Source organism: Doryrhamphus excisus, linkage group LG2 (genome assembly GCF_037039965.1).
Source record: "Doryrhamphus excisus strain RoL-2023G ecotype Guam linkage group LG2, RoL_Dexc_Guam_v1.1, whole genome shotgun sequence".
In the NCBI taxonomy this organism is placed as follows: Eukaryota; Metazoa; Chordata; class Actinopteri; order Syngnathiformes; family Syngnathidae; genus Doryrhamphus; species Doryrhamphus excisus.
The window spans coordinates 4891260-4902152 of NC_136358.1; the positions used below are offsets into that span (position 1 = coordinate 4891260).

Below are 10893 nucleotides of genomic sequence, written 5' to 3' on the forward strand. Positions count from 1 at the left end.
CATGTCACTTCCGAGACTCCGCCTCTTAAAGGCACACATACTGTAAGTCACAGATACTTTATAACACTTCATATTATGTCTTTTGAATGCCTTGTGGTTGTATTTGCATTCTTGTAGCCATTTTATTCTTGAAAATGCTTAATTTAGCCCAATAATCAGTACAATTTCTTTACATATGCATGTATTTTTTACTGCTAATAGACCGTGTTCAATCATAACAGTGATGGATTTGGAACAGCACTATCAAAATCTGTGCAGTCTGGTAGAAGGTAAACAGAGTACACAGTATACCTATAAAAGTATTCCATTTCACACACAGCTGAGGACTCACCACTGTTGGACAAGTAACCTGACAAGCAGGTATTGATCAGTTGGCACAACTTAGATTTGTTTTTAGTCCTATAAGCCTTGAAAAGTCATAGTGCATTTTTTTTTGGGGGGGGGGGGTTGCGTGTTGTCAAAGTCAAATGTCATCCGCATTCCTGATTCAAAGCGATGCAGGGCGGACAAACGAGGATCGCATCAAGACATGCAAGGAGGCAACTGGGGCTGGCGAATGGGCGCAGCTGCCATCTGGTTGTCGTGGTGATGTGCTCATCCTGGAGGAGGAAGGGGGGAGGCTGGCTGGCTGGCTGGACGGTGGCCAAGGCAAGAGGACACAGAGTTCAGCTAACAGCATTACAGTATGTACACTGGAAGGAATCCAGCAGATGGATCATCACTTGATCTGCATTTACACGTGATGCATGCTATTATTGATCTAAAAGTCCAAATTGTGTTAACTTAACCTCCTGAGATCTAGAACAAAAAAATGTGTGAAATAGTTGGATGAAAACAATATGCCACAATGTTTTGTTTTTTTCTAAAATTAAAATTACATGAACTAATATGGGGGAAAAGAACAGTAATTTAGTGGCCAGTAATTTTGTTGGTGGGTGTTTTTGGGCCTCTGTATATTCTGAAAATGAAATAACATAACAAACAAAAAAACTAACACAAAAAAAACAACAGTAATGTTTAAAAGAGCAATAATTGTACCAGCATAAAGTCAGCCACTCCGGGCCTTAACTAGAACTGTGCCTGTGGTCTTCCATTTGCCTGACAAGTGAAAAATCTCTGATCTAGCTTTTTGTATCGTTCCCCTAGACTAGGGGTCTCATACACGCGGCCCGAGGACAATAGCATGTGGCCCCCGCCTTGATATGGAAGTTTAACGTTAGTGCGGCCCGCGCAAGTTTGATATGGATGCTGTATGGTATCATGTACCCAGAAAAAAATTATTACGTTTGATTAATATTCATTTTAAAGGTTAAATAACTGACAATAGTTATCCTCCCTATCCATGTGGAAGTGGTAAGTTTTTGGCGATTTAAGTTTAAAGGAAATAACTTGAAGGCAACCGTTTAGGTCGCTAGCTCTCTAGTTTGCGAGTTAGCATGTGTCTCAAGACCCTGCAGTTGCACAATACGTTGTAAATAAAAAGAGTATAAATGTGACTATAGTCGTGTTTTGTCATGTCTACAAGGCTCTAATAATGCTTTGTTAATTTTAATCTGAAAAAAATTATTTGTCTACCCACCAACTATATGTGGTTTCTGAAGTTTTTATTATTTGCCGTTTTATTATTATTATTATATTTATTTATTTATTACTGATTGAATAAATGCGGTTTTGTTGCTTTCAGGTCGTTTGATAATTGTTTTGAGGCTACTATGTTGCTACTCTTTAGAGAGGATTGAACTTGCAATTGTCCATCTTAAATACCCTTTCTCATGATTGGCTTCACTTGTGTATGCAGGTCAAGGGTCAAAGAGCTTACCAAACATATTTTGTGTTCCAGTAATTAGAGATCCCAAAAGGATTAATACAGAAAATGACCCTCGGGTCCTTTTTACTTAATACGATGATGTTATCGAGCTTCCAGCACACACTCATGAAGGTGATTTGTTTGTTTTTGAGAGACGTTGCTTCATACTTTTGGTTACATAAGTCAACAGTTGCACAAGCCAGAAAGGATGGCATTGAATGCTCCCATTGCCCTGCTGACTTGCATGGATGACTTGTGTATTTTTTTCTGGGACTTGCTGATATGACTATTAAAGGTCCCGTAGTATAACATTTTTCACCAATTTTAAAGCAATCTTGTTGTTATGCTGGAATTATGCTGGAATTCAGACCGTTTATTTGTATGTCTTTAGCTTTAATGCTAATGAGCGATGTTTGCAATAACTTGCAATGAGTCTTTTGTAGCACTGCGTAGCAATTTTGGCCCACTCATCTTTGCACAATTGTTGTAATTCAGCCACATTGGTGGATACCAAAGTACCAAAGCTTTAGAAATGGCTTTAATACCTTTTCCAAACTGATACTTATGCTCACTTGTGTTTGTGTAATGTGAAGCAAGTCCCTCTATAGCGGAGTCCAAACCAAGGGATGCATACAGAAAAACTGAAGGCAATATTTCATACATTAAAGATACTAAAACTAATCCAATTTAGATCAATATATGCTAAGCCATCTGAACAAAATATATCAAAACATATCATCATATTAGCTGTGGTTGTATAGGTAACAAAGGAAATTAATGTAATATTTAATATTAAAAAAATAAAATTATAATAATAAATTTATATTGATATAATAAATTTGATAATAAATTATCCAATTAAAAAAATAACAAAAAATGGCCAAACTTGATATTTGTCCATGTGTTTACAGCTTCTACACAAGCTATGCTGCCTGCTCCGTGGTGGCAACATTACAGGAAGTATTTCTGTCTTTATGACTTCCTGTAAAGCAAGGAGCACGGGAAGTCGGCTGGATGTAATGCAAGGAAGCGGCTTTTGTTCCCATAGCAGATGAGGGCATTTAACGTTGCGGCTTGGCTGGCTTCCTCCCCATGGTTCACACAGCTTCACGTGCTGAAGTTGACTATCTGTTTGTTTGCGTGTGTTTTTTCCTCAATAAAGCCACCAATGCCTTGGATCACACACGTGCTGTAGACTACAAGACACTTTCCTCGCTCTCGTCTACTCGTTTAGCCTCTGTAAAGTTAGCATACCAAATTGCAGGGCTGCATGGGTTGTTGTGAGGTAATCTGATTCCCCCCCCCCTTCCCCCCACCCCCAAAAAAGCCACCATTTTCCGATGCACCCCCCTTCACTCTCATAGTGCACTTAGCCAAACAAAAGGCCTTTCTCTCGTCTCTTTCACACCCCCCTCTAACAGTCTCACACATACATTTGCTGTGACTATTATGGACTATTATAGTATAGGGTGTGTGCAGAATTAACACTTTTCTTCTGCTTGCAGGCTGCTAAGAACGCCACATGGAGAAAGTGAAGGAGCAGCAGGAGGAGGGACAGAGGTGAGGGTGTGTTCAGGCATTGCTTTGCTTGAAAGCTTTGAAAAGCATGGACACATACAGAATTCCTTTTCCCACAGTGGGGAATGTGGGCAGGATGGAAAAGGGGGCTTGCAAGAGGACACCACGTGGCATGTGATAAATACATACATATAGTTCACACTTGGGGGTGTCCAAGTTTCCACCAAGACTCTCGCACTTTGATATTTGATATATTTCTGTTGTTTTTAGAACAGTACTTTCCAAATATTTCTACTTTCTTCTCTGAATTTTATTTTATTTTATTTTATTTTATTTTATTTTATTTTATCATGACTTCTTGTAATTGTATGACTTTTCCCCAGCCTAAATCCTCCAAAATTTAACTTGAACTTTAACTTTTAGTTTTATATATTTTACAGTACATACTTTTTTCTGTAATATCTCAACTACATGCTTCTATAATGTTTTTTCTTTTTGTAATATTCTGACTTTATTTGTTTTAATTGTATTTTTTTCTCCAAAAATTATAACATTTTTCTCTTAATATTATTGTATTCTAATATTTTTACTTTAGTCTGATAAAATGATTGCTGTTTTTTCCCCCTTTTTGCTGACAATTGTTTTGGGTTTTTTGTATTATGTCTTTAAATGGCCCCTATGCCACACTTTGGCCACCCCTGGTGTAAAGTATAGATGCTATAGGTCCATGTTATTAATACTCAGCTCTGTGAGAAAGTGGAGACCTCCTTGCAACAGAGGTGATGGCGGTGGGGATGAGGGGGGGCGTGCAGTCTTAATCCAATGTACAATGTGTTTGACTGGCAGATCCCTTAAACACTCCCACACTCTCCTTACTGTGAGGCCCCTCGGAGCTGGAGACTCAGGACGAGTGCTGGTGTTTATGTGGAGTTGCCTCACTGGGAAAAGGTGAGGGGGGTCAGGTGGTGTGAATGTCCCTTTAGTGGCTCTGATGTCGGCTTAGCTTGCACCCAGTGCACCTTGGTGGGCTGCTAGGGAAAGACACATCAGTAAATCTATCTTTTTTTATGAGCAACCTGGGCACCTTATCAGGGCTCCGCGTGAGATGATAATGTGGCTGGGCACTGCCCTCTAGTGGACATAGAGTGTAGTGGGGTTATCTATAGCTGGAAGGCTCCACCTGCGGTTTTTATAGAATGGTGTCTTGGCTGATCCTGGCAAGGGAGTCAAAATTTCATGTTGAACTTGCTTATTTTTCAAAAAATAAAATAAAATAAAATAAAAATAATTGCAATGTCGTGTTCGTGGAAAATAGTGGCAAATCAAACCTTGCACTCACAAACCATTTATGTCAGTGATAACAATCATGACATTTGGACACCGCATGATGTTTAGTAATACATTTTATGCACATGGAGTACTTTGGCCCCATAACTGACCAAGCTTATTTATTTGCAGCTGGTGTGTGTCAGAAGGAAGACAGACGGCATTGATGGTGCTTCCCACGAAGAGCAAAAATTACTGTGAGGTAAAATATACTACTACTAAGAGAGACAGATGCAGAAGACAGGGTTTGGATGGAGGTCATTGATTTGCTGTGGCGACCCCTGAAGGGAAAAGCCCAAAGAGAAATAAGACTGCCTCAGGTGTTTTGTGCCAAATTTTCTTGTGTGAAAATGTGCTTGGGTTTTGGTTTCCTATAAATACCTGACAGTTGTAAAAATAAGCAGATGGTCACTTTTTCGCAAGTTGCTCTTCTCCACAAGGAGCGGAATGGAACAATTCCCAACAGGAGACAAGAAAGACATGCATATACCTTTTGGGGACTCTTCTTGATGTCAAAGTGTTGATTCATGGATCACACACGTTTGTGCATTTTTCATTTTGCCGTTCCGCTACTTCACAAAGAACAGCGAGTTCAGAAAAGTACTAAAACATTCAACAGTTGGATGTGTAGAGTAACAAATTAAGTCCAGCTGTAAAAGGTGACGGTGCATTTTAGGTTCATACTGAAAGTTCAACCAAAAGTCAACTATCCCTAACTTTTTTGAATGGTGTATACACTCCTGAAGTTTTAAGACCAGTTAAAAGTTTAAATAATTTACATTTTTCTCTCTTGGATCTTCAAGAGGTTGTGAGTAGAGCTTCAAAATGCAATAAGAAGATCTCTTAGAGAGACAAAAGCATTTTTGGGAAAGCAATTTATAGACTGTTCATCATCTGATTAAAAAAAAAAAAGTAAAACCCCTTTAAAATACAAATTACATTTTCAAAAAAAGGACTCTGTAATGAATAACTGTCCCATTCCTGTTAATCACCTCAAAAATTAGCATAGGCAGTCTTGATGCCAGTGTTTCCAGGAGAGTGGGAATGTTGCACCAGGTGGTGAAGATGGCTTCATCGAAGGCATCCACTGTCTGGAAATTATATGCATTTGTGTAAACTTACCCTGACATGCACCACTAATTGTTCTCAATTGGATTTAGAGGGAGGAAACACACAGGATGGACCAAAAGAGTGAGATTATTTATCCGGACAAAGTCTTTTGCTAGGCGGGCATTGTGAAATGCAGCGTTGTCCTGTTGAAAAATCATCATCATCATGTCATTACCACACAGACGAGGACCTTCAGTCATGAGGGATAACCACCTGGAACATGTCCACATCTAACGTTTGACACCCCTGCACAACCTGAAGCTCCATTGTACCATTGAAGGAAAAAGGAACCCAGATCATGGTGAAGCACCCTCCACTATACCATGCAGAAATCATCTCAGGTGAGATCACAACAGTCAATGTGACATTTTTTGTCATCAGATATTAGAACTTTCTTAAACCTTTCAAAGGCCCCATGTTTGGTACAAATTCCAAACAGGAATTTTGTCGCATTGAAAAAGACGAGCCTCTTGAAGATGTTTAATTGTTCTTAAAACCCTTCTGATGGTGATTAGACTCCACTAAGAACCAGAAACAACCTTCATTTAGGCAAGAGCTCCTCCAGCTCAGGGTTGGGGACATTTTTGGGGTCTATATTCTATAACCCTCAGGATCTTTAAAAAAAAAAATCATATAGCTCGCCAATCTGACAGTGTTCAAAGAGAGAAAGCTTTTTTCCTATAGTTGCTCTCCTTAACATCCACTAGTGCAAAATGTAAATTCTTGAAATTTTTCAACCGATTATGAAAAATGAATAGCAGTGTATATGTAAAGGACATAGCTTATGCCTTCCATTTACAATGGCCACAGGCCTAAAAAAAGGCACCATGAGCTACAGGTGGAACAGTGCAGCCTAGTGGAGAGCTTTTGTTCTACAACTATTAAAAAAATGCTCTTAATATATAAAGCCATGTATACACTATGCGACATGCTGTGCCATTCCAATCTTTATTCAGCATTCTATTGACAAAATGTGCCTTCAGATATCATGCAACAAGGCCACAAATTTCCATCGCCAGTGGTTCAAAAAATTGATACAAATTACAACCCAATGACGTGTAGTCACATCATGAACAAAGTTAGAAGTCTGGAATGCAGGAAGTGGCAAACAGAATTGTGAAGAAGTGAAAAGACAAGTGCCCAGTAAGAGCTTTATTAAAACACCACTTTTTGACCATGGGAATGCCACAAAAGCAAGTTAAAACAAACTGAAGCACCAGGAAAAGAAGAACCAAAAACAAAAGAGCTTCTTTGAAGCCACTTTTAAAAAAATACCCCAGGTGAGTAAATGCAAGCTGGAACCATACAAACTTCTACAGGTGTTCTACACTAAAGACAATGAAATCACGCGATGCAGACGTCGTCCTGAGATGGCACAACTTCTAGGACACCCCCGTTATACGGTCTTCTGCTGGCCCTTCTTTCCAATCAGAGATTTGTGGATGTGCGGAATCACACCTGCAAAGCCACAAAAGTCGGTGAAGATGATGCAGAAATTTCATCTTCAAAAGACGACATAAAAAAGGTTGGTGCCGAGCAGCTTACCTCCACCGGCAATGGTGGCCTTGATGAGTGAATCCAGCTCCTCGTCTCCTCTAATAGCCAGCTGCAAGTGGCGAGGAGTGATACGCTTCACTTTAAGATCTTTGGAAGCATTTCCTGCCAGCTCCAGCACCTAAAAAACACACAGTTATAAACAGAACAAGACTAGAGGTAAAATTCAAGTCATAAACATTTACCTCAGCAGTGAGGTACTCAAGAATGGCGGCACTATACACAGCTGCAGTGGCTCCAACTCTGCCGTGGCTGGTGGTTCTGGACTTGAGGTGTCTGTGGATACGACCCACTGGGAACTACGAGAACAAAAGATTGTTTACGGCCTTCCGTATAGGATAAAATTGTTTTTGTAAGTTTGGCTGAGCCACTCTGAATGAATAAGCATGAAGAGAAAGCAGACAACCAACCTGCAGCCCAGCTCGCTGCGAGCGCGAAATAGCCTTCGTCTTGGTCTTTCCGGAGTCTTTGCCCGCCTTGCCACCAGCCTAAACAACAAACAGCCATTCATTCGTGGAAACTAATTAAATAACGCTAGACCATTTTTTAAAATGAAAATCAACCACCATTTTAAGTTACAGACACATTCTACATTTAAATCGTCTAATTACAGAATCAAAGCAAGCGAGGGTTGAGCTAGCCAAAATGCTAAGCTAAGCTAACAACGATCGCTTGCAACAGTAACATCTGCGATGCATCGCAGCGACCAAAGTAGAAAGCCACGGCCTTCACTCAAACGTAAATACAGTCCGGTGGCTCACCAACCTATTAAGATAAGCTTACCATGTTTGAATCTTCGAATAGTTTCGGGCGCTGTAGCACAAAAAGCTGAAAGCTAACTGCAACACATCGACTGATGGTTTGAACTACAATCCCCGCCTACAATTGTCCTTGATAATATAGCGGAGATACATCCGGGACTCTGCCGGGAGACAACCAGCCAGTCATGTTCCACTATGTGGGTATTTGGTTCGGCGGTCAACCAATCAAAGACAAAAGATTAGTTTTGCGGGAAAATGGGACTCTTTTCCGCTCTACGCCATCATGGGTAATGTAGTACCAACACGGAGGTCCTTTGTATTGCCCCAACAATAACAAACGGAACCGTTGCTGTCCGACGACGTCGTCATAAACTGAAGTTAATATGTGCAATAGCTTCCATTTGTGGACGCGTACGGTATACAGGCAGTATTTGACAGAGAACAATCATAATTCATGGATAAAAGCTCCGTAATATTAAACACTGGAGTTGTACATCTCGAATCAAATATTTTACATCGATATCCACCCATTTTTTCACAGGCAATTAACAACATTGTGCAACTACTTCTTATTTAACATTTTACTTAAAACAACACATTTTAATTGAATAATTTTATGTTTAAACACATATTTAGTTACTGTTTTTGATTTGTTGCTATAATAAAATAAAATTATGAACAATTGACAGTACTGCCTGGTAGCAAATGTGTGTTATGTATCTGCAATATTCCTGACGACCACACGAGGGCTGTGTCCAATTGTTCAATGTGCAGCAGTCATAGAAAATTCACTACTATAAAATATTAAATCTAATATTTGAATAATAACGAGACAAACTGTAATAAATAATATACAAGTGGTAGTTGTCGCCTTGCATTTTATCTAATAAATGTGAATAGTCAAAACTAATAGTGGATTTACTGGCGTTTCTTGTCAACATATTTAGTTGTTGTAAACACACACAGAGACACACGTACACACAAGACAAAGAGACAAGTGTGGAAAACATTCAGTGCCAATTTACAAGTGTATGTGTGCATGTGTGTTTCCAAGACAACATGCACAGCTGGTGTTGGGATGGTTAGGATAAATCACATACCATTCATTCTCAGTCGAAGTCCTTTTTGCAGCAGTCACTCTCTCCCTTGACCCCTAGCTTTCTTTTCCCGCAATGTCTGTCGACCTGCTCCTCTTGTCTGTGTCACTTATACTCTATTTTAAAGATGGATTTGTACTGTATAAGGTTTGTTTCCATTTCATTTCTAGATCCTTTCCACCAGGGCCAAGACAAGGGTGTACTGAAAGGTTTCCATGGGTGTGCAGGGAATGTTGGCCATTGACAAACACTTTAATTTTAGAATTTTAAAAAAGTGAACAATGAAGTAAAAGTCCAACTGCCTCTGTGGGGAACCTCAGTAGACTGGCTGCAGATCTACCGGTGAAACACAGCCAATATAATCTACTCCGTAGTATGTGGGTGGAGATCCAATGTACTTGGGAGGATGCAGAAGAACCCAGAGGAAGAAGAGACAGGCAGAGAGCGTGAGAAACTATGATGTCACTACTCTCTGCAGGGACTTGCGGGTGACAAAACAACATTTGGTGCTAAAACATCGAAGTGCTCTTCTGTCACATCATACTGAAATAATAGTCACGATTGTCTCAGTCTAAAAGCTCTTATTGTCTTTTTATGCATCCATAGCACTGTCTTGCTTCATACTCCATGACTTTTTCCATTGACTTAGGCAAGGTCTGCTCAATCAAAGCATATCACTTAATTGGTATTCATGCACATCAACGAGGAGACATAGCACAGAAGTACTCCATATTGCAACTTTATTGTTGGTCATAATGAAGAAAATGCAGTCAAATTGATATTGAGTTATGGAAGCATTATTTTAGAAATCTCACAGAGATACAGTGCACGGAATGGGTTGATGCATAAGTCTTAAGGGATGTTGCATAGCATATTATCAAAAGTACCCCCCCTCCCACACACACACACACACACACACAACTTACACACATTAGTCACAATTGCATGCTGAGTGCTCAGCAGGACAGATGGTCCAATGAGATGCTGAGGTGGGAGGAAGGGAGGAAACAAGGGCTAAAGAGTAGGATGGATGAAGAGGACAATGCAAATACTGTAGATGCGGAACTGTGTGTGTGTGTGTGTGTGCTGGTGGAGGAAGAATAAAGGTAATAAACCTTAGAGGAGGCAGACAATGTAGTCCTGCTGACACTGCATTTGCATCTAGAGACATGTATTTATTTCCTTTCAGGAACACAAGTGTTCCTTTTTGTTGTTTTTGTGTTTTTCAATCATTGTACCTTATTATGGCCACAGTGAATGCATTTAATTAGCATCAAGAAACTCAGGGTTGTCCAAACCTTTTTTCACTGAAACATTGAAGGATGAGAGGGAACACTTTGACACATTTTTCCAGTGTAGGTGAATAAATGATTTCAACAAAACATCCCCATATCAGCTTTGTTTTATAGGGGACAAAGCAAATTAGTGTAATAACTAATGATATATATATATCATGAATAAAGATGTCATTTTATTTCTACAATATCCTGAGGACCAAAAATGAAATTGTAATGGCCTCCGGTCCACATTTTGGACACCCGTGAAATAATTAAGCAAGCAGAGGTCTCGCCCCCGTCAGTGTCAATCAAAAATACTGGCGTTGTGACCACACCTATTCCTTTTCCTCTCTTGTCAGAAGTGTGCTGCTCAGACTTCCGAGTTGGGACTGTCACAGTAAAACTCTTCAAATGATGAAAAGCAGTGTGTTGGGTTTTGTTGC

General features: G+C 39.8%; 1 protein-coding gene and 1 long non-coding RNA gene across 3 annotated transcripts; one reads left to right on the plus strand and one right to left on the minus strand.

Moving 5' to 3' along the window:
- Window positions 1-290: 290 nt before the first annotated feature.
- Window positions 291-8665, plus strand: LOC131125989 (uncharacterized). Of its 2 annotated transcripts, XR_013629741.1 has the most exons (5): window positions 291-683; window positions 3313-3367; window positions 4172-4273; window positions 4784-4853; window positions 5944-8665. It is a non-coding gene; the product is annotated as an uncharacterized LOC131125989 (long non-coding RNA). The 2 variants fall into 2 exon arrangements; XR_013629742.1 differs by lacking the exon at window positions 4172-4273.
- On the minus strand, window positions 6876-8264 carry LOC144901685 (histone H2A.Z). Its single transcript, XM_078796040.1, has 5 exons — window positions 8099-8264; window positions 7726-7803; window positions 7501-7614; window positions 7307-7436; window positions 6876-7219 (listed from the first exon to the last, which is right to left on the minus strand). Exons 1-5 carry the CDS (start codon window positions 8099-8101, stop codon window positions 7158-7160), a joined length of 387 nt encoding a protein of 128 aa, XP_078652166.1. The 5' UTR covers window positions 8102-8264; the 3' UTR covers window positions 6876-7157.
- Window positions 8666-10893: the final 2228 nt, after the last annotated feature.

Bases quoted from the DNA above. Each gene is read 5' to 3' on its own strand.
- LOC144901685 (XM_078796040.1), bottom strand. The intron at 7,615-7,725 runs GTTGGTTGTCTG...TTGTTCTCGTAG, and splicing joins CGCAGCGAGCTGGGCTGCAG to TTCCCAGTGGGTCGTATCCA. The intron at 7,437-7,500 runs GTAAATGTTTAT...TGTGTTTTTTAG, and splicing joins TTGAGTACCTCACTGCTGAG to GTGCTGGAGCTGGCAGGAAA.